At 41.0% G+C, this 23,409-nt stretch overlaps 2 protein-coding genes across 9 annotated transcripts in view; one reads left to right on the top strand and one right to left on the bottom strand.

The window, feature by feature from the left end:
- foxn4 (forkhead box N4) overlaps window positions 1–1,381 on the top strand; it is a 7,769-nt gene extending 6,388 nt beyond the window's left edge. The window contains exon 10 of the mRNA XM_044371141.1: window positions 33–1,381. Coding sequence (XP_044227076.1) covers window positions 33–283 — 251 coding nt within the window. The 3' untranslated portion in view covers window positions 284–1,381. The remainder of the gene's footprint in view (window positions 1–32) is intronic.
- acacb (acetyl-CoA carboxylase beta) lies at window positions 994–23,409 on the bottom strand. 8 transcript variants are annotated; one of them, XM_044371084.1, is made up of 54 exons: window positions 23,341–23,409; window positions 20,903–21,476; window positions 17,756–17,888; window positions 17,521–17,659; window positions 17,208–17,317; window positions 17,021–17,102; window positions 16,824–16,922; window positions 16,541–16,650; window positions 16,336–16,446; window positions 16,011–16,220; window positions 15,745–15,915; window positions 15,473–15,634; window positions 15,211–15,374; window positions 14,746–14,896; window positions 14,525–14,628; window positions 14,360–14,441; window positions 14,120–14,265; window positions 13,872–14,022; window positions 13,629–13,763; window positions 13,146–13,292; window positions 12,865–13,053; window positions 12,599–12,699; window positions 12,392–12,480; window positions 12,155–12,279; window positions 11,940–12,053; window positions 11,605–11,718; window positions 11,424–11,513; window positions 11,222–11,340; window positions 10,717–10,740; window positions 9,928–10,068; window positions 9,711–9,810; window positions 9,519–9,626; window positions 9,350–9,406; window positions 8,964–9,005; window positions 8,629–8,844; window positions 8,298–8,453; window positions 7,740–7,943; window positions 7,388–7,543; window positions 7,187–7,309; window positions 6,835–7,104; window positions 6,636–6,733; window positions 6,393–6,513; window positions 6,195–6,305; window positions 5,335–5,478; window positions 5,110–5,230; window positions 4,906–5,002; window positions 4,702–4,798; window positions 4,480–4,615; window positions 4,213–4,390; window positions 3,926–4,038; window positions 3,637–3,791; window positions 3,332–3,502; window positions 3,059–3,195; window positions 994–2,237 (listed from the first exon to the last, which is right to left on the bottom strand). In XM_044371084.1, exons 2-54 carry the CDS (start codon window positions 21,454–21,456, stop codon window positions 2,111–2,113), a joined length of 7,305 nt encoding a protein of 2,434 aa, XP_044227019.1. In that variant the 5' UTR covers window positions 21,457–21,476; window positions 23,341–23,409; the 3' UTR covers window positions 994–2,110. The 8 variants fall into 8 exon arrangements, with proteins under 8 accessions (XP_044227019.1, XP_044227010.1, XP_044227035.1 ...); XM_044371075.1 differs by having other exon boundaries at window positions 23,061–23,366; XM_044371100.1 differs by having other exon boundaries at window positions 23,345–23,365.

Below are 23,409 nucleotides of genomic sequence, written 5' to 3'. Positions count from 1 at the left end.
AAGCACACTAACCCCTCTACCTGTCTTCTCAGGTAATCTGTGGGAAGAAATGAAGGACGACAGCTTTAACCTGGATGCTTTGGGTACCTTCAGTAACTCGCCCCTCCGACTATCAGACTGTGACTTGGGAACAGCCAACCTGCCTCCTGCCTCCAGCGGAGCAAACCTGCCGCTGTCAGATGTGCAAGTGACGGGCCTCTACACCTCTTACACCTCCCAGGATCACCTTTCTTCCCAGTACATGGGCACACCAGCCACCAGCAAGCCCATCGCCCTGCTTTAAAGCAGCTGAACTGTCTCAAAAAGAGTCAGTGTGATTTATGTGACTGTCTGTGGATATCTGTGGGCGCCGGCTGAAGAAGTCTGAAGGTTTCTTTTGAGCAAATAAGCTGGGAACTATCTGAAGAATGTTTGAAAACAATCTCCCCACATACAGTCCACAAGAAAACAGCTCTTTAAGAAATAAAACTGGTGATTGATAAAGAGGCTGCTGTAGGAGAAAAGTATGTAAGACTTAAAATATCTAGCTTTGCCAAGCAAAGACTCAAAGCCTGTGTAAGTACATACACTCTTTGTGGAGAAGTAAGTTAGCATCCGCCAGTTTTTCTACTGTTCACTCTGCGTTTTAAAGCCCTACCATACTGTAGCTCCCTGTCTCTTGTCTGTTGTATCGTGCTAGACATTATTGCTGTGATGTTTTATTTATATTTATAAAAAGGCAGCTGGAGAAGGTGATGACTCTATCAATCTTTTGCTGTATATATTTGAATGTTTCAAATTGCTATTGCCACAGAAAAGCTTTCTTTTGACTGTATTTACCCACCTCGTTCCAAAATGCCAACGTGTGCCAACACGCGGTAATCCAGATTTTACGCATTATTCTTCTACACACTGTGATTAACATGCCTGAAAGTCAGATGCATATTATGTTCATTAACTTGACCATAATAAAAATAAAATGGGTAAATAAAAGAGGTTTCTTTTGCCAAAAAATATATCAATCACATTTATTAATAAACAGCCCTTGGTAGAACACAAGACACAGGAAAGAGTTTATACACATTCAAATGAAATATGGCTGATAATTCTGGTATTTGGATCAGAGGTAAAGCTAATCAAGCCTCTACATGAGGGGAAACACTTTTGTGACTTATGTCCACCTTTTGCAAAACCTGAGTTTTAAGAATTACTGCTACACATCATAGATATTCAGATCTATCACACACATTGTCACAGTATCTCCTATCATTCATGCCATTGGCTTAGCACACACAACACTACAGCATAGATAAACACATACAAACAGTGACAATGAAAAGATGGACGACATGAGTCCAACGTCAACAGTGTAATGACAAACATAATTGCACTCATAATACTGCTTATTAGAAAAAAAATCTCCATCTTAATTTGCATTCTGCATTGCAGTACTGATAAAAATTCAGAATTTCAGTCAATGCAGTAATGAAACATAGATTAACTGATTGTAGGATTTCATTTTCTGGCTCAGAAATTTGAAATGTTTTCTTATTGTTTTATTTGAAGAATGATCATAGAATTGATCAGTTGTCCACACTCATTTTTATGTGAGCTACATTCAAAGATAACACGTAGTCTTTTGTATACCTTAAACTAAATGTGACCAGCAGCACCTACTTTCATATGAAGTCTTCACTTCATGCAGCTTGTATAACTCTGGCCTCAAAAAGCTGCACTGAGCACTGAGAAGGCAAAGTGAACATTGTCATATGTATAAATACAGCTAAGTCAAATGTGCTTTGCAGTGATAGTTTGTGAACCAAAACTGAGCAGCTTAACTCACAAAAGACAAACCGTCAGTCAAGAGTATTATATCGTCCATGTGTAGACCCCATTCAACAGCAATGTTTACAACAGACAGAGTACTGTAGTGGTTTTGTGATGACTGAGGAACAAGTCATTTTGTGCATGTCTGTGATATCGCAAAGAATTGCCCTGACTATAATCCTTAAAGTAGAACGAGCTTTACACCTGTTGACACTAATGTAGTTCTTTTTTTTTTACCAGTGCCATCTACTAGAACAGAGTTTTTTGTTCTCTTTAATAATATAACCTGATAAAGGCCCTCAGTTTAACTGGTGCTGGTGCTGTCCATAGTTGCAAGCAGATGAGAGAGTTTGGCCCTTTGGGACGGAGTGATGTTCTGGCTCATGTGGATGATGCAGTCCATGGCTACGTCAGGGTTGGCCTGCACCAGACTAGGACACAAGAGGAAAATTATAAAACAACTGCACCTTTTAAACATGCTAATGGTGAAAATGTAGTAATAGTAAAAATTAACAAGTCAATTGTCTGTCGTTTTTACTTGCATCTGAACAAACTATTGCTTTTAGTGGCCCGTCTGCTGATAGATTAGAAACTCACTTTTGGTTGCATACCACCATGATGACTCTATCGATATTAAATTACCTTGTCAGGCCCAGAATGCAGCTCGGTGAGTAAATATATGGGGTGCAAAGTGAGACTAAATAACTTTTCTTAACAGTGACCACCAAAAGTGGCCAAACAATTGAAAGGTTAATGGTAAATGCTAAAATGTAGTAACAGTAGAACAAATAGAGAAAACTCATAAAGTCACTGAACTGATTCAGTAATGGTAGCCACCATAAGCTACTGATCATACCAGACCAATTAAGGCTGTAACAGCAGTACTGAATTGAGCAAGGATGCGTTTTTTTTTTTGCTGGTGACTTCAAGTTTTCATTTGTAAAAGGAAATCTGTTATTTCTGTTTTAAAGTTACTTAGTCGCTTTAAGATGAAGGTATATATTAAAGGAGAGCTTTAAATTTAGAATTCTACAGTCCATTTTAGCTAAACATGACTAAACAAGTGATTCTGACTTTTTAGCTGGTGCTCTTTGTGGAGTGGGATATCCGAGGGGACCCGAAAATCATTCACTTATGTCTAAAGTGTAGCTCAGTTATGTATAAGCTCATCATTTTACAATTTACATGCTTTGTAGATTCATTTATATGTGATGTGTAACTGTTAATGGTTTGTGTGAGTGTGTCTGCATACCTGCGGATATGTTTCAAAGTGTTTTCCCTTTTCAGGTACTTGATGTTCTCTCGGATGGCCGATCGAGCACCATCCTCCTTCGACAAATGCTTTTCAAGCCACTCGACTACTGCTTGGTTATTATCCCAGAGGTAGGCCTGGAAAGGAAGACATGAGCAGAAACTGGCAGTGAATACTGATTAGACGCACAACAAATAGGCAATAGCATTTTAGTACAGGGGTACTGGAGCAAACGTACAGGGATTTAAAAAAATAAAATCTGCAGCCACATACCTTGACAGTTCCCTCTGTTTCAACAAACCAGCGTCGCAGCATAGACTGCATGTGTCCGTCACTGAGGTCCTTGTTGGCCTGCAGAATCTCACACTTGACCACCTGCTCCAACAGAAGGCGGCGCAGACGCCAGTAGAAGAAGGTCCGAACATTCTTCCAATCTAAAATATCCTGTCAAAGGTCACAGTGAAATATGTTATTATAACAACATTAACCTCCACTGAATTCAGTCTTACTTTCTGTGTCTCGTGTCACACATATTGCCATGTTGTCATAAGATCAGGGTTCATGTAGTCCACACTCACAGTGATGACACCCTTCTCCTGCATCCTGCCTGGAGTGTCATGGAGATCTACGAACTGCACTGCCACCTGGTGGTAGATGGGTGACAGGAACTCCTCTCTTGCTTTGAGCTTTGACTCCAGCTCTCTGCACTGCTTGTCAGACAGCTCTGGGGAAGCTGATGAAAATATAAGTGCTCTGAGTGAATATAAGTCTTGCCAGTGAGGTTACCACCATCTAAACAGTACTATAATGAAAAAGAAAATAAGAAAGTAGGATTGGTTGTGTGACTTCAAAGGAAATAGCATTTACCAAGCTGTTCAGCCAGATCAGCATAGACTGAATCCAGTCTTTTCATGGTCTTCAGCAGGTCCTTCCTCCTGAATTTGATCTCCACTGTACCCTCAGCCTCCAGCACACCACCTCTGATTAGAGGAAGTCAAACAGTGAGAAGTGAAGAGAAAGAAAGTACTGATTCATACACACACACACACACACACACACACACACACACACAAACACACACAAACACACATCTGTCTTGTCTGTCACACCAGACACCATTGATTAACCATTAAAAACATTGCTGCTTCATGTACCTGCTCTCCCTGTCAGCATACAGCTCCATACACAGTGGATTGATAGTCGGGTCAATCACCACCCATGACCCTCCTCTCAGCTCAGCGTGTGGTGGGATGTACACCAGCACTGGCTGACGGAAACCATGCAGGGCGTCCACAATATAGGCCCCAAACTTCAATATCTGGTCATACATATCTGGGAGAGGAATGGGAGACCAAATAAATTATCACTTAATTCAACAAAATTTTGAAGTCTCTCTTCAGTGTTAAGTATTCATCCTCTACCCTTCATCCCTCCAGAGAAGCCCCTCCAGTTGGCAAACACCATGAGAGGCAGACGTTCACGGTTGAAGTCACAAATCGCCTGAGCTGTTTTAAAGGCCGAATCTGGAAACCACACCTGGCCGGCCTGCTGCATAACCTGGAATAAACACACATCAACACAGGCAAGGATGAGATACTCATATAATATGTTCGAATCATAGATACATGGACAGATTAACTCACTTTAGATTCTGAATCCAAGTTGGCTGGATCTGCTGGGACAGTGAACTCAACTGTACGTGTTTCCACAGCAATGACGCCAAGCGGGATTCCTCCTAATCTGTATTCATTCAACAGAGTCAGAAAACAGTGTAAGTAGTGGGATTTAATAATAAACAAACATACATATACAATATTTTTGCATACATTAAGTGTAAAGAGATTTACCGTGCTCTGCCCACTACCACTGTCTGAGCCCAAGACTCCATGATCTCCATGAAAGAGCCGTGGTCGAAGAATCCGCTCTGCCAGGCGCCTTTCACCACTGATAATTTAAATGCAGACAAAAAGCAAATTAACTGGCTTTATTACATTATTATTATTATAAATAGTACAGTTTCAGTTTTAGTTTTCCGTTTTCATGCCACTCACTGGGGTGGGGTCTCCCAGCCAGCATCCAGCGAGGATCATATGGTGCTTTTGTAGGAGTGAATTCTATCTCTCTGTCTACTGGATCTGTAGTCGTTAAAACGGGCACAGGGGAGTGTTTGTTCTGTCAGGAGAGAAGAACCACTTTGGTTAGTGATCTGATGGATTGCTTCAGACACTGTATATAGATCTAGATGCCACACTATAACTTCAAACATTCAGCTGAACCTTTGGCATGTAGGAGAGCCACTGGAGGATGGTGAAGACACCCTCAAAGTCATCTGACACAGTGGAGTGTGTGACTCCATTATTGTGCATGACCTGGACTCCTCCCAGCTGGTTGTTGGAAGTGTAGACTTGTCTGCCCAGAACCTGTACAGAAACAGAGACTTTATGGGTCACAGTAATGGCTTTTTTTTTAAGAGTTTAACACACCCTGAAAATCTTGTTTTTGCTGACAACCAGTTGTTTAACTTCTTCTCTCTTCACTGTAGGACCCTGTGAAATCCCTCTGGCTAGAAGTGCAACAAAGCACACTCCTGATCACACCCAACCACAGTCAGCAGTGATGCCACAATCATGTGGTCAGAGATGAAACAGATTTGAAACTTTCAATTACAGAGGGCAGTAAAACACTGCTTTTTAGCCTGGTGTTTAACTCTTTAATCCACAAATTATCAGGTTTAAATCTGACTCAAGGGTGCTGTTGCCACTTTTCTTTCCTTTAAGTTGCTTCTCTACCATCCAATAATCTTGATGAACTATCTAGTTATGAAACAACTCCTTGCCTGAGACAGAAGTAACACCTTAAACACCTAATGTGGGCTTAATAGATTATCATTAATCCCACAGTGTTGTGGAAGAAAATAAATGCAGAAAATCAGGATACTGAAAAAGATGATTACATTTATCTTTGTTTTTCATCAGTTTTTTGCCTAGCTATTCTTTCCTGTCGAAATGCATTTTTTTCAACATTTTAAAGTTTTTCACAAAAATATCATTAATATCAGGGTCACAAACAAACCAAGGCTGAAATATAGCATGTTGTAAATTCCTTGATAACAGTAAGATGGATCAAACAAACAGACCTTGTTAAGAGCACCGGATCCAGTCAGGATAATGTGAGAGTTCTCCACCTGGATGACTCTCTGACCCAAACGGACCAGATAGGCTCCTATTCCAATAGCGCGGCACGTCACCTGCAAGAGCATTAAGTGGCTTAGATAAAGGTCCAAGAGAATCTCATAGACTCTTACTGCTCAGGGAAATCAGGTATTCAGTCTTACCATACTAATTGTAATAATCTCCTCATAGGCCTGAGAGGATTCTCCAGCAATGGTGCCAGAACCTCGCAAGTTCTCAACCCCAAGACCTTCATCCTTCCCGATAATGTCAGTGATGATGTACCTGTAAAATATGGGCACAGTGTCAAAGACCAACAAAGAAATAACCTTTTTCCCCACAGAGACAAGTTAAGTGTGTCAAATGTGGCTGATTTTGTTATATTTTATGAGTATAATTTATTGTACCTGGACTCTCCACCTTCTTCCACATGGTGACAGTGCACAGCATTGGTGGAGCTGATGTGGGTGTAGTCTTGTGGCGTCAGATAAAGGTACTTGAAACCCTACAGGGTGATATGAGAAATGTCAAACCACACATACATATGTTCTTTTCATGTGGTCATTTCCTCATAAGTGTAAAATGCAAACAGGCCTCAGAAGTCACCTTGTAGGGGTCAGAGGGGTCGATCCAGGCCACCTGGAACATGTGTTTGATCTCTTCAGCGAGGCCAATGCGTGCTCCACTGTTAGCAGCGATGTAAATGCGGGGGATGCCCTCAGCTCGAGCCAGCTCAGACGCCTTGAGGAACAGCTCATCCTCCTGAGGCCCAAAAGAACCTATCATGTGGGTGATGTCATTACAGATGACAATGATGTCGCGACCCTCTGGATACTCCAGAGTCTTCATCTTCATCTTGAAGGCAACCATTCCCACCTGATAAAGAGCAGTTAAAGTGGTATCAGCATTATCACGCTGAGAAAGATAGCATGAATTAACTTTCTAAAAAGTATCCTACATCATTGTCTCCAGGCAGGCGATTCATCTGCACCAGTCGACCTTGTGGGTCCAGAACCAGCTCTGTGCACATCAGCACGTCTTTAGGACATTTGTCGCCTGGACCCCACAGCTTGAACAGTGCCTACAGGAAGATTTTCAGTATGAGTGAGACACTTTAGGAGCATCAAAGAAAGACATAAGTCAAGTGAGGTAGCAGCACCTGTCTGAACATCTCAGGGAAGTCGTAGACATAAGTGGTGCCCTGAGATTGAGCTTGGAAGCGCTTGGCCTGCAGAAGGTCTTTGGTAACATAAGGAGTGTTGATCAACATGCCATGCAGAGGACCCTGTTTGTCTCCATATGACTGGAACATGATCTGGATAGATGACAAGGAAATTTTGTTAATTCATATGCCCATGATAATTATTTGCTCAGAAGTAAAATTATTACAACTGCAGCTGTAAAAAAAAATAATACACAGAATACATCCCCTGCAACTGAAATGTATCAAATCTATTGGTCTGCATTTCACAACATGTTTGCATGAGGCTATCACGGTCAATTCTCCGCACCTGCCCAGAACTTAGGTCGGTGACCTCCTTATACAGGCTGATGTCCAAGTAATAGCCAGACTCATTAGTGAGAAAAAGTCGGATAGGGATGGCATTCCCAGTAGGAGTCAGACGGATGTTGATCTTCAGCTCAGCCTGTAGGACCCGCAGCTTCCAAAGACGGCTCCCGTAGCGCATCACCATGGAGCGGACAGACTCCTCTATCTGAGGGCCCCGAGAAGAGGATAAGGATTTTAGAGAAATAAATCAGATAATCAGAGGTTTGAAGTCTTCAGAATTCTTAAGTCTGTACAGAAGTCAGTATATACAGTTAGGTCAGTGAATATGGACTGTACAAGTTGAAATCATAACAATATATTAGTGGGTTAATATCTAATTAAATATCAGAATCACACCCAAAATATGCACCCGAGAGAAATGAAAAATGAAGTCTAAACATTACAGAAAATTGTAATTTCTGCAGACAGAAATTACATGAATTCTGAAAACTGTATGCAACAGTGGATAATAATACTTGCAATAAAGCACTATGTCAGCAGAGATGTGCGGCACACTGACTTTAGAGGGGTCCATAATGACAGTGGGGACGAAGTTGAGGAAGATGTGATTGCAGTCTGTGCGGACATTGGTGTTACTGAAGGCCACCTCCAGCTCATCCATGGCCTCCAGCAGAAGACGTTCTCCTTCATTTTGAAGGTATTCAAAGGAAGCTTCCTGGTTGCATAGAAAGAGAACTTTAATCACATGTTTCAGCAGAAATCTCAATCTAACAGCACAATATAATATTTTTTAATAAAGCCACAAATAAGCCTTACGTCTTAGAAAAATACTTCACTTGTTTTGTTTTGAAAAAAAAATAATGAATCAAATTTCAAATATTCCCTCTTGCCTTTGTAATGAGATCTGAGTGGCGGATAATAGCTCGAATGAAGAATCTGTAATCCGTAACTTCAGCCCCCTCCTGAACACGAGCAGCACCCCGGTAGAGGTGCATCTTGTGGTTGGCACAGGGAACGGCTTGCAGGTCAAAGTTCCTCATGCGGTTGAGCTCCAGCTGAAATGCTAAAGCTGGCTCCAGATTACGATAAATACGATCTTCTTGGAACTGTGGAGAATCACAGATAAGAGTGGTTCATCTCCTTCTTCTCAGATAGCAGCATGTCAGTTGACTGACTGTTTTTGGATTAACAATTACAATATCTTGCTCCATTGAGAAAAACTTACCCCATCTCTAGCTCTGAAAGTGAAGAACTTAGGAAATTCTCTCTGTTGAAATATCAAAAAATAAATAATCAGATAGTTTACTTTAAATCCACATGAAAGCTATTAGCATTATGCAATAGAAGCAGCACCATATATAGAAAAAAACAAATGAAAGAAATTGAAATGTATTCACTTACTCCATTTATTAATGGCTCAGTAATCAGTGCCAAGTACAAACTAAGTGTATGTGTTTTCATATTTAGATCTATGATGTACTGTTGAACTGTTAGGGTTAGTCATTTATAGCCTTATCCAGTACTTCACAACATAATATATGGTAATATATATAAATGACAATAGTAGGCCTAATGAAAATAATGTACTTGCTGAGATTGTTGCAGATTTACCTTCTGTGCAACCAAAAATGTGATTCTCCTGATCCCATACTCAAAGAGGACTGCTTTCTGTAGAAAAAATACAAAATTTTCAATTCAATAATAAAAAACAGAGACAATTCCTCACATTCATGAGAATCAATTATTATTATAGTCTTTTTTTTCAGATGAGGAAGCTGACCTTTGACTGGGCGAAGGCAGCGAAGGCTGTGACTAAGGCATCATCATCTTCTGTGTCTGCCGTTTTTATGGAAACATTAATGATGTGGATTGGGTTCTCCTTTGTATTCTGTAGTGAACAGAAGAGAAATTGGTGTCTGCAGAGACACAGGAATAAAAAAATCAGTGACCTTTACACACCCACAGCGCTCACCTTGAAGTTCTCCTCGTCGTAGAGACTGGAGCAGGACTCTGAGAGGGACGAACTCTCCAGGAGTGGTTCTGCAAAGCTGCAGAGAACTTCATCAAATTTCCTGCAAAAGAAGCAAACACAATATCAGCATTCAATAACATATTCTTAATTTGATCTACAATGTCTTTGTTATAAATGATTAGGAAAGAACAGAAAATGATAAATTGATCAAATTGACCTTTTGAAATCGTCAAAACACTGGAAAGCCACCATGGCGCCCATGCGCTGACAAGGTGGAGACAGGGCTCCCTCGAGGAAGAGATCACTGCTCTGCCGCCTCATCTTAAACTGGCTTGATCCATTCACTGGGACAGGAACCCTGAAAGAAACATACATGGACAGTGATGAACAGACAGGACCACTGAATGATCACTATAGAGAAGTTTGCTTTGGCAAAAAAAGAACAGCCAAGAAAACAAATATTTGTACAGAGAGCAATTAAAGCAAGTTTGGTTGTTTTTACATATTCATCAAAAAACAACCAGAAATTACCACCCTCATATCCAATTAGAATTACATACAGTTGATAGGTACACTTAATGGTTTTTATTGGAAAGAATTATGAATTGTTGTTATCAAGAACAGTTCTCACTATGTTTGATTGATAGTTGCAAATCAGGGATCAAAATCTGGTGCTGGGGAATACAGGCTCCCCATTCAGTAGCAATCAATAAAATTTCAGGCTTGAGATTTTTTAGAGGAACATGAAGTGAATAAAAGATGAACCTCTCAAAAAGCTCCTTATTGCTTTACAGAAGCAAAAAAAAAAAAACCCAAAAACATATGCTCATATGCACATAAGCTCAGCTAAAAAGTGAATTAGGAAGGACTTGTTAGAGGAGTCCATAAGCAAGTGTTTCTGGTTTCAGAGGACGGATGGAAAAAAGCAACACAGTGCATTCAGCATGCATTGCCGTGAGACATACACACCATCAGGTGTAGCTGGCTGGGAGGAGCTTTACTCTACCTGTTCAGAGTAGGGCTGCTCCCTCTGAAATAAGATGATTGACAGGTGAATATTAGCAGTGGATGATCAAACTTCACCACTACCTCTAGGCATTATGATTAGATTAAAGCACTTTACAAGATGTTACGCACATTCAAATTAATGTCCAGTTGGTAAAATCATTTTGCATTCAAAGTTAGCTATAAGCAGTTACAGCCACAATTTATAGGCCACTCTCAGCCTGTACCACTATACAAAGGGTAACTATGATTTATGTTAGGGGCTGACAGACACTTAAAGATTGTTTTTAAGGCCTGGACTTCTTCATGACACTTTCTTCATGTACTTTTCTATGGAATGTCTGTTTATTTGGTTTAATGACATCAGTAAAATGTCTCAAGAGAAAGCAGAGTTGAGGCAATATGTGTCTAATTTTGGTGGTGGTGATTCACCTGTAAAAGGAATAATTAGTGTGTCATTCATCTCCGGCTCCTTGCAGCGCAGTTTAGTGGAGGCAACATGTTACCTGTTCGGGTGTGATGAGGGCAGCATAAACTGGAAATCTACAGCACACGTTCCACCCTGCAGCTGGTGATGCTGGATGCTATTTAGCTCATAGGCGATATAAGCTCTGCGCACGTACACCTGTGAGTAAACAGAGCAAGTCTTGATGTCTGAATGAGAAGTAAAAATAAGGAAATATCTTGGTGTGTATTCACTATCCATACCTCCAGAGCAGCCATGCATACAACTTGATTGGAGTGATAGAAGAAATTGGGCAAGACGTCAAAAATGGAGGTTTCAGAGAGGATGAGTTTCTGTGGGAAATGAAAGCAAATGTTAATCATTTTATATTCGAGTTGGGGAAAACTGATAGTTGCGATGATAAATTCTCTGTACAACACTCACCTTCAAGTTCTCCGGGCAAAACTGATGTCCATACATGTCAATGGCCGACAGGAAGATGGACTCCACCTGGTTGTGCCTCAGTTCATATGATGGTAAATGGGAGGCAATCAACACCTATGACACATCCACAAGTCTTATACAGTATGAAGTCAATTAAACTGGAATAATCTGACTGCTCAAAAAGGGTGCATAACTAATGTAATACAATATTGTGAAAAACATCATTAAAAAATATCACTTAAGATTCCCTTTTTGGTAGATTACTGTGCTTAAATTATATATTCAAAACAGACAACAGAGTGTTAAACTGAGACACAGACAGTCTACGGTCTTACCTGTCTGGCTCTTAAGGCGACCTTTGAGTTCTCCATCCTGCTGAGCTGTGTGAGCTCATTGAGAATTGCCATCAGCTCATCTGCTAGGGTGGGATCTCTTCCACACAGTTGATCCTACACAAAGTCAAAGACACAGCACGCTATGTCAAGTTCTGTTCATGTAGGAAGAATGATTAATGCATGCATGTTAGTGTTAAATTTGATGAAAGCCTTACTATGAGCATTGTGACCAGGACGTTCTTCTTGGAGACCTGTGCATGAGAGAAGATGTACTCCAGCACAGGACTCATGTCAGGTTTGTACTGCTCTCTCAGGTTGATAACACACTTGTCATAGTGAGCTGTTTGTGAGAACGAGAGTGAAATTATCTTAGTAATGACAAAAAAAACACAGTTAAGATTTTTAAAAAAGTAGAGTTTCATTTAAATTTTAGTGTAGTGTTTTAAGGTCACCTTGCTGAAACTGCATCTCTACTTGCAGATATCGCTTCAGCACATCCAGAACCACAGACTTCATGTAACCACGTATGCCACTCCTGTACCTGGACCAGATATATTCCAACATGTGTCAATCAATGCAATACTTCTATCATTGAAATATATGATGTATTGCTGCAGCAACATGTGCATCTCACAATTACGAAAAATCAAAAAGCTAACCTCTGTACCAGCTGAACAATACTCTGAGTGTTGATAAAGAACACTTCTCGGTCAGCCTTCCTCTGTAGAGTTGCTGCATGGCTGTCGAGAATATTTGCAATCTGGAATAAATGAAATAAAATATCATTATATACAGGACAGTGCACTGTTAAACTGTGAAATATGCAGTACACTGTATATACTGTGTCATTCCAACTGTTTCTACACAGACAAATGTGGTTATTCATATTTAGAGAACTTTCTCTAGTTTGTTGTTATGTTCTCACCCTTTGGCTCGGGAACTGACAGAGGACAGAGGTGATGTTGCTCGCGTACTGGGCCATGACTTTACGGATATCTTTCTCAACAGCAGGTGGAATACGACCCGCCACACTGGTCATGATCTCCTGCAGTTCCAGCAGTGGCAGTGAAGGGTCACGCAATGTCTTCATCAGGGTAGCTACCCACTGTTTCAGCTGCAGAGAAGAAAATACAAACATAGAGTATAATCAATATAAATGACTGATACCATTCAAGAATCTGTAGCGGCAGAAGGCATACGATGTACCTTGCTGCTGAAGAAGGGCTCTTCAAGACAGTAACCATCCATAACTTTAACCAAGTTTTCCAGGACCTGATGGAACACCTGATGGAGCTTTTCCCCAGTGATGGGCAGCGGTTGCTGGGGTGGCAATGTGGCCGTGTTGAGCTCCACCTATGACAAGAGGGAGGGGACCAAAGTGGGGAAGAACAGTTTCCATTATTTTCTGCAATGAATAGTACAATAAAAATAGTTATAAGAGGGACATTAAAAAGATTTTTTTTGCTTTCCCATCAGAGCTTCCACTGGGCTTGGCCAAATAACAGTAAATACCTGCAATGTAATTTTTTTAATATGAGTAAATTTGGACAAACCCAGGCCAAAATGTGCCAAAATGCCTAATTTGACACTTATTAGCAAACAACTGAACATTGCTCAAATATAGTATAAATTACAACACAATCAAATGATCAATTTATGCACTGTATATTGTGATTTGGATCAACTTGCCCGATTTATACTGCTAGGGTCGTCCAGGTCGATATGTGCCACCACACAGCCAGGCTCCAGAACTGCCCCAGGTCTCTTGACAAAGTGGATGCAACCAGACTGCTGCACAGTCAGAGTCATCACCATCTTCATCACCTGAATCCACAGCAGAAACAGAAACTCGATAAAAAATATGGTAACACACAGAATGCCTCAAAAAAAACAAAAACAAACACACACACAAGCAAAATCCATCAAATTCACCTCAATCTCTGCGTAAGTCTCTCCGGCACAAATATGACCACCATCCTCAGCAACATACTGCAAGAGTTTACCAGCAGAGGGCGATCTCAGCACCGTGGGATCATTCTCCTTATCAAATACACAAGTCTTGTTGCCAACAGTGATGCGGTAGCTGTGGGAATAAAGTAATTCAGAAGGAAAATTAGCAAAACATATAAACAATTCAATTCAATTCAATTCATCCAGATACTACACAGTAAAGCTCTCGCCTGTCCACTTCCTCCTTCATGTAGGTGGTGTGGCTGCAGCCATCGTAGGAGAGCAGCAGGCCACCATCACTCAGCCTGTGGACATCTATTTCAATGTGGGAACCGTTCATCATGATGACATAAGTTGTTGGGGACTGGCGAGCCACCTGCAGGTAGCAACGGTGATTATTTATTGATCAGAATGAAAAAGGTAAGAGGTTAAGTCAAACAAGGAATGTGTAAGAGGAAGGAAACAGATACCTTGAGACAGAATTTGACTCCTTCATATATAAGGTCCACACTGACAGAGTTGAGGAGGCTGGCTGCAGGCAGTACCTGGCCTCTATAGATGCATAAACAAGAGAACATGATCATACAGTAACGACTGTGGTGAGGTATTAATTCGAAGGGAGAGTGTGAACTGACCTTTCCAGTGAATGTAGGAAGTCAGACATGCTCTTTCTAAAGCCTGCATCAGCAACATGCAAGGCGCCACAAACAATACCCAGCATGGTATCTGGTCTCTCCGCCTGCAGAAGGAGGATGTGGCTTCATTAAACAACAACATTCACATATTCAGTGACTGTGTGTTCAACTGTGTAATGATTTACGACATAAATCATTACATAAGGTTTCCAGTCTCTTACCTGCACTTTCTCTGCAATGAGATGATCCAGCCAGCCGGTGTCAATGTCATTGTTTCGAAAGCTTTCTGTCTCTAGTAACTTAATGAGGTATTCAACCGTAGTCCTGAAGTCACCTCTGATGGACAGCTCCTTCATAGCCACCACCATGTTCCTGAAGCAAATGGCAATTATGACACAAGATAAACTTAACAGCCTGTGAGATATTGATTTTTTTATGTTATAACTGCTTCACATTATTATAGAATCGAGCCTACACTTTGCTATAAAATAAATGCATTGGTAATAAGATTTTACTATATTATTGGCAGGTTATTGCATTTCCCACTTTATTTCATTACATCACAGGCAGTTACAAGGCAGATATTGCATTACTGGCTGTTGCCTCATAGACGACACTTAAACTGCTAAAGATAAAATATCCTGACAGAGCACAAAAAAAGAAGAGGGAGAGCGAGAGTGACTTACGAAATGGCTTCTTCACGGTTCTCACCCCAAGAGAAACAGTGTCCAAACTGTGAATCTGCGAATTCATGCAGGCCGCCAGTCGCTCCAACACTAAAGTAACCCCAGACGTTTTTACTGCTGCGGAAGTTCAGCTCCTGCACGGTGCCAGAACTGGGTTTGAACCCCTTTAAAGGAGCACAAAGAGGACAGGTTAGTGGTGCAACTTTAATATCTATTAGAAATAAAGAGGTGTGTCTTCAGTGTTGATGAGATTGAGCTCTACCTCATCAGGGTTCTCACTGGTGATTCGAGCAGCTATGACATGCCCTCTTGGACTTGGTATGCATTCTGGATTCTCAAAGTTAACGATGGTGTCGCCCCATGGAGTTTCTCCATAAAGCAAGCGGATGTCCTTAATTCTGTGAAGGGGGATTCCCATCGCAATCTACCGAAGATGAAATATGACATGATTTGTAGTTAAAGCCTCAGATGCATGAGGAATCAAATCTTTTCTGTGGTGTAATTATTCTTCTGAAAGTCCAATGAGAGCTTTACCTGAAGCTGGGCGGCAGGCAGATTTACATCTCCGATCATCTCAGTACAGGGATGTTCCACCTGCAGTCGAGGATTCAGCTCCAGGAAATGGAAACTTCCATCTTCAGAGAAAAGGTATTCCACAGTTCCAGCACTCACATAGCCCACCATCTTGGCCAGTCGCACAGCATACTGAGCCAGGAAGAGGAGGCAAAACGTGAAGTCTCAAACAAAGCAAGAGAGCTGATTAGTGTAAGCAAATGAATACATGCAGTAAAATAACTGACCCGTTCCATTTGCTCGAATGTTGAGGGAGCAGCTATGGTGGCCGGAGCCTCCTCTATGATCTTCTGGTGCCTTCTTTGGATGGAGCAATCTCGCCCAAACAGAGAGATGGCATTTCCGTACCCATCAGCCAGTATCTGTACCTCAAGGTGCCTCGCATGCTGTGCCAGCTGCATGATAAAGATGGGCGAGCCGGGTACCTCTGTCTGAACCTGCGCTCAACATACACATATGTTGTAATGACATCAAATTCAGCTGTTGAAGGTTGGGGCTGAAGTACACACAATTGAAGACATGCGTTAGGTTGTAAAATGTAATTACACAAACCTGTCGAAAGAAGCTTGGAAAATCGTCAGCGCTTTCTACTTTCCTGATACCTTTTCCACCTCCACCCTCGGAGGCCTTGATAACAACTGGATAACCAATTCTCTCAGCTCCCTGCCAGGAGGAGACACATGAAATTGAACTTGGTTTACTTAAAGGACTCACATGGAAAAAGAAACTACCTGACGACTTTGCTAAAAATGCTCACCGCCAACCCATCATCTACATCAAGAACACAGCCTTGTCTGTAGACCTCTGGAGGAACACTTATTACATTGCCCCGTCTTTGGTCCTCCTCTGCCCAGTCCACTCTCAGACCTGAAGCACAATGACAGGCAAGGGAAGAATACTGAAAAGTTTAGTCTTTTCTCTGTACAGGTGCACAAATATAAATTTAAAAATAAACCACGTGAGGGAATCTTTAGTCAGTATCTGCAGCACAGCGTGTACTACATATATGTAAACTGAGACAGTGGGAACAAGGGCATCACCTGATCCGCTCCATGGTAGTGTGGGAATGTCAGCACTCTGAGCCACAATGGATGAAGCCACCTTATCCCCTAGGGCCCACATAGCCTTACTGGACGGTCCTAAGATAAGATTGTCATTTAACAAAAACATCTAACACAGATAGAAGGAACCAAACCAAAATAATGTGAAGATTCTGTGGTTTCAAACTGGTTTGTACCTAAGAATGAAATGTCTGCTTTGTTCAGGAGCTCAGGCAGTTTGGGATTTTCTGAAGCATGGCCCCAACCGGCCCATACAGCCTGTTAATAGTGATACACACAGACATATAATAATTTCTCATAATTTTTATTACCGAGTAGACAAGGTAAAAGAAGACGGATATGTGGATACATGCTGACATTTACCTGCACAGGGATTCTTTTGGCAATGTCCACTATCAGCTCTACATTGGCGTAGTTGTTATTATTGGGCCCACCGGGAACAGGCACGTAATGATCTGCCATTTTGATGTATTCTGTGGGAGAAGAAAAGAACAACACATAATAGTCAATAATTTATCCAGTGGAGGCTTTCAGGGCATCACTTTCTATGGCAGCACAGTCAAACAGCTGACTCACAGTTAAGACACAGTTTCTAGTGTTTTACCCTCACCCAAAACAGTGCTGGGTAATAACTGCTGGGTAATAAAAAAAAGATATGTATCAAGTTCACAATGACCTGCATTAGCTTTCAAGTCTTCAGGGGTTACCATGACCACAAAGCGGATGGTCCTCTCATTGCGAAACATTTCATACGACCAGCGACGGATAGAGCGCATACATTTGACTGCAGCTATACCATTGTTAGCTATCAGCACCTGTAAAACAGAAATAGACGCCACTTGAGTAACCTCAAGAAAAACAGAAATTGGGAAATGAATCAATCAAAATACAGGATGGAGTTTTGTTCCTACCTTTTCGATGACGCGGTTGCCACCAAAGCGGGTGACAAACTCGGCAGGAGAGGCCACAGTGAAGTCCCTCTGTAGATCCATCTTTCTGTGTTCCCGTCCTTTTTTCACCAAGTGAAGACCAGACATGCTAGGCCTGGAGTGGAAAGCTCATGGTTATTTGTCTTCCCCAGTAACGCTGCTAAATGTAATAACCTGGGTGTAGTTTGTGCTGTATATTAGCTGCAATAAATATTAAATCATCCAGGAAACTGGAGTCTGCATATCATCCTCCATAATGTCAGACCCGAGCGGGTGAAAACAGAAACAGGCTACAGTTCTCCTCTACGACCATGGTGGTAAACAACAAGAGAACAACAGCTCTGAAAAATCAAAAATCAAAGTCAAAGTTCAGTCTGCCTCTGTGGACCAGCCCATTTATGTCTGACTTTATCTTCAAAATGACCCTTAACCACTGTTCCTCACAGAAAACCACCAAACAACGCAATCACAGGAAACTCAATTAGTTTCAAAATACAGGCCAAAGTTATCACCCTGTGTCTCTTTTTATAGGATGTTCACAACAAGAGAGCTAATAAAAGTTAAATGGTGTAATCATGATGCTTTCATACATACTGTACCTTCAGCCAAGGACTGCTCCAAACAGGAGAGTGATAAAAGTATTTAAAATACTCCAGCAACTGGGCTGTCCTTAAACACACCAATTCAAATGAGTGCAGAAAGAAAGCTCATGAAATGTATCACTTTGGTCATAAAATGTCTGATTACTGAAGATAATTATTGTGAAATCCAGACAGACAATCAGCTTTAATTTGAGAGTTTTTGAGCAATGTGACATTAGTTGGAAAAAATCTACAGCCTTCATGTTTTTCTAAAGAACTTAATCGACTTTCAAGTGCAAAACATATTTTAACAGACACTAATATCCAAGAAGTTATGACTTTGCTCTTATGTGATTATTGATAGAGATCTACAAAATATGATTGGTATCAGAATCACAAGATCCATTTTAATGCCATTAAGTTGTGGATCGTCTCATCTGGTTCACTATTTGATTACAGATTACAGACCAGCATTACAACACACAGAGTAAGACACATTTACAACACTGCTCACATTAAGACAACAGAGGCAAAGCTGTTTTTCCATGTATGGTAATACACTATTCAAGTAAATACTACAGTAACTTAAGACCATTTTACGTACCATAATTATCTGCCGGCTCGTGCCTTGTTCAGTCTCTTTGCACCACCAACCTCTTGAACTTTTGTAGAAATTCTGGTCCGAGTTAAGATATCACTGAGAAACACACGTGTTGCATCAGTGAAGCTGAAGTGCAATTCTGAGCTGATATGGACTTTAGACATACTGCTGTACTGTAAACTTCACTCAAGAACTACCGAGTGCACTCAGCTGTTGAACTAGTTTATCAAAACCTTTTTGCAGCTCAGTGTGAAGCACTTTATAATCTTTTTCCAAAAAATGAGGCATGTCCGCACAGTGTTTACTTTAACTAGACACTTAGTTCATAGACTAAACAATGAGTATCTATTCATAAACATGAATTTGAGACAGGAGGAGTATAACCTTTGCTAAAACATACTAGCTTATTACTGTACTGCTATATGTTGACGCCAGACCACAAAGTTCTTCTGGTTTGTTTGACACTTCCCTTCTCTAAAGAGTACAAATTGAGTGTGTTTTTTTTATTTCCTCAAACTCACATGTGCCAAGACAAGCTCTGCACAGTTACATAACTACGACCACATGAGCGATTCTTTCTGTTCACAAACATGTCGGCAGATGTTACTACAATATCTGTTCATGTTTTGTACAAAGTAACGCACAATTTCATTATTTCTACTGTTCTAACATAAATCATGTGCACAAAACAAACACTCCAGCCACAGTCTCAAATTACACCGAGCGGAAACCACTTCTTAATGGGACTAACCTTCGGAGATATGGGAACCAGTTGACACTTTGACAGCCATTTCCCTCCATTATATAGCGCGCTTTATTATCTTACGTGCCTCAGTGGTAAGAACATATTTTAAAATCTAAGACCAAAACAAAGAGACCTCTACAAAGTGCTTCCTCTCAGGTGCTGCCTCCCCTCACTCCTCCCACATGTGCAGCAAAATATCCTCCATCCACAGATCCCCTGTGACAGATCACAGGCTGCTCCTTGCAAGTATATAAAGCGCAGCCAGAAGCAAAGCAGACAGCAGGACAAGAGTGCTCATTCTGCTACGTCTGCTAAAGAAAGCAAACTACTGTCCAGGAAAAATGTGAAGCCAAAATTGTTGGGCAGGAAAAGGCTGCAACCTTCATGTAAACTTTGACACACGCACACAAAAACAAACCAAACATCTATTTTCCATAAAATATTTTCCCTAAATATAAAATCTCATTCTGCTGCAAAACTATTCCCCTTAACTACAAAGACATGCTTTGAAAGTTGAGATTTAGGAGAGGAAAATTTCTTACCTTTTTCCCCTTCATGATGACTTCTACAAAGCCTACTAGCACACATAGCTTAATGCATTTGGATAAGTCAGTCCAACTAAGTTTGTCAAGATGAACTCGTAGCTGTGTGCACTCAACAGCTCCTCTGACCATCTATCATATTATATACTATTGGTGAATCTAAAGATAAAATTACAAAAAATATCTGTAGAGGATTTTTAGGGTTTTTTGCCTCTCAGTTCACTGCGCTGTGACCTAGAGTCACACCACAATTTTCAAAGTCACTAGCTCAGGCTCTTGTTCCAATAATAGAGCCGGAGTGTTTGGCATGTGACAATAATACAGGTCAGCTCGATGCAGTCACGTGATAACACATATCTTGTGAAGACAGGGTCGGAGCACAAAGGCCAACACCAGTGTGCCCAGGTTTGACCTTCATCTGACAGTGCATTTTTGAGGAAAAACAGCTTCTGACTAACTTAAATAAAGACACACTTTTTATGTACCTCAAGACTAATAATTGGCATGAGTGAGATGTCTCCATGCTTAAGTGACATGCAGAATTACAACTTCCAGACAAGGCTTTTCACTTATGTGTAGTCACATGATGGAATGATGTAAACTGCAACATAGCAGACCCTGGACACTAAAGTGACTTTAATAAAATAAATAAAACCTTACCTAATGCCTGAGGAGCTGGGCTGTGGCACTTCAGAGGACACCTGCAGAGGAGATGATTTTGGAGTGGAGGTCGGAGGCGGGGATGCACCACTTGGAAGTTTGGTTACCACAGGTTCCTCGTCTGAAGAATTATCCTCTGACGCTCCAAGAATGAACTTGAGACGTTCCCTCGCCTCGGGCCCTGAGCTGAGCATTGGCACCTTGGGTTTGGAAGGTTTCTGGGTGATCGGCGGCGACGGTGTCTGCTCTGAATTTACCTCAGAGGAGGCCTGCTGAACCTCAGTGTCAGCCATGTTCACTTCCAGACCCACAGAGGCACTGTTGACCTGAAGACTGTTATCCTCATTGTGTGTTGAGGTAGTAGGAACTGTTAACAGGGAATGTTCGCCTGGATGAGGGGAGTGTGCAGCAGACATGTCCTCCTGGGTTGCAGAGGGACCACAGCCAGATGGAAATTCCTCTCCTTTCTCGGGCATCACTACTGTCTTGGTATTAATCCTCCACAGTAGCAACAAAATCCATAGGATTAATCCCAGAACTGCAAACGGGAGCATTCACAGACATCCTCCTGAGACTGCAATGAAAACAAAGTGGACATAATTCATATAAGAGATGACAGTAACATTTTCACATCAAAGGTGAACTTGAGATGACAGGCTCATCATCATACATCTTTTTCCACGCCAAATATTTGTGGCATTAAAGAGTATTGTAAGCAGAACCTTGTAGTACAGAAATGCCAAAGATATATTTAAGGTAATTTAGAAACAGTGACACCATTTGTCCACCAGAGAGCACAGGCGAGCTCAATTTTCAACTGCAAAATGTCCCACTAAGTACATCATAAGCCAGTCACATTTCTTTAATAACCAAATTTAAGGGATCCTTATCAAACATGTGTTTTCATGTTATATGTATATGTTAAGAAATGACTATTGGCCTGTCAGACCTGATTTGTAGCATTGCTATCTTTGTACTATTCTAGTCTGGAGACATTTCTCTTGGGGTGGTCTGAGGTCACAAGCCCTCTCAGGACAGAGGCATGCTGGGTAATTTTAGATAAGACATGTGGGTTAGGCTCTTAAGCTTAGCTTCAAAACACAGACAGGAAACACATAGAGAATCTTACTTTTGTATTAGCTTAACCCAAAAGATTTAAATTATACAGCTAAAAAAGTAGAATGTCTTTTCTATTAAGTAAATCAATTCAAATCTGATTTCTAGCAGTAGTTTAAATTTGCACAGTCAAATTAATCTTCTTATAAATCAATAAGAAGGTTATGTAGTTTACCATACCAGCAGGGCCTGGCAGGCTACATTTACCAGGCAGTGTCAGGTAAACAGCCAGTCTGTAACAGCTGGCATGAGAGCCGAGTGGTTTATATGGGGTAAAGGTCATCACTGAGGGAATGAAGGGTGAAGAGGGGGCACAAACATCCAAATAAACATCGACATCTGAAAGCACCAAAATAAAGCACTAAAAATGAAGCATAGGTCAATATGCAGTCACCAAGAAACACATATGGGTGCCTCAAATTAAAGTGGATGATATATCAATATGCAATCCATGTGAAAGAGGCATTTAATATAGACACAGGGGGGCATTTGTCCTCTGAAGCCACTTTGTCTTTGTAGCATGACAGAAACAAAAGGACTAAAATGTAATTTTTCAAATTAAGCACTTTATTTGAGAGAGATTTCTTTTTAAAAATAGCTTTTACAACTTCTCATTTAAAAAAAAGCATACTCAAAGTTTTCTTTCATTACGACTTCCAGTAAATCACTAATCTAAACTGAAGTTAGTTAGCCTCTTTCACTATCAAATATCAGAGGATGAATGGAGTTTAAGAGTGATGACTGACCTCGACCGACTGGCAAATGAACATAAAATGTCACAGACTGAACGTGGCTTATCAGCAAAACGATGTACTTTTCTCTCTTACAAAAAAACGTGACTTTAAGAAGTTAAATGAAAGCAGGGTGACAAGGCAAGTCAATTCTGGCAGAAATACCAACAGGAAAATGAACCTACCTTTCAACATCATGAGTGATATATATATATGTGTGTCAGCGAGATGATTCGGGTGTTTCAACTAGTAAAAGTGAGCTTGAAAAGGGGGTTTTCAGCTGTAAAAAAAAAAGTGTGATTTTCACTCACCAGTAACAGAAAGCAACTGGCAGCCCAGCCCAGCCGTTGTTATTGTTGCTGCGATACACAGCTAGCTAGCGAGCTAACTAGCTGACAGCCAAACCACTCGTTATTTTTCATAACTTCACACTTCTCAGTAGTTATTTTTGAATTTAACTAGTCTTCACTGTCTATTTATCTCAACCGAGGGCTCAAACTCCGCAAAAAGTGAAGCACACCGCTGTAAATAGTGTTATGGTTTTGTTAAGTTCTTTGTATGACAGCAGCTACAAATGTCAAAGCCACCTACCCACTAGTGCGGTCTCTCACAGCCCCCCGCGACCGCAGCCTCCTCCTCGGGTAGTAAACATGTGCAGAG

The sequence above is a fragment of the Thunnus albacares genome, chromosome 2 (genome assembly GCF_914725855.1).
Source record: "Thunnus albacares chromosome 2, fThuAlb1.1, whole genome shotgun sequence".
Taxonomy (NCBI): Eukaryota; Metazoa; Chordata; class Actinopteri; order Scombriformes; family Scombridae; genus Thunnus; species Thunnus albacares.
The sequence above is the reverse complement of the archived record's forward strand: the minus strand, read 5'-3'. Positions and strand labels throughout refer to the sequence as shown.

Coding starts and splice junctions, on each gene's coding strand:
- acacb (XM_044371084.1), bottom strand. CDS start 21,456: ATGCTCCCGTTTGCAGTTCTGGGATTAATCCTATGGATTTTGTTGCTA. Junction 14,266..14,359: donor GAGTCAAATTCTGTCTCAAG/GTATCTGTTTCC, acceptor TGCTACCTGCAG/GTGGCTCGCCAGTCCCCAAC. Junction 13,054..13,145: donor AGCCCTTCTTCAGCAGCAAG/GTACATCGTATG, acceptor TCTTCTCTGCAG/CTGAAACAGTGGGTAGCTAC.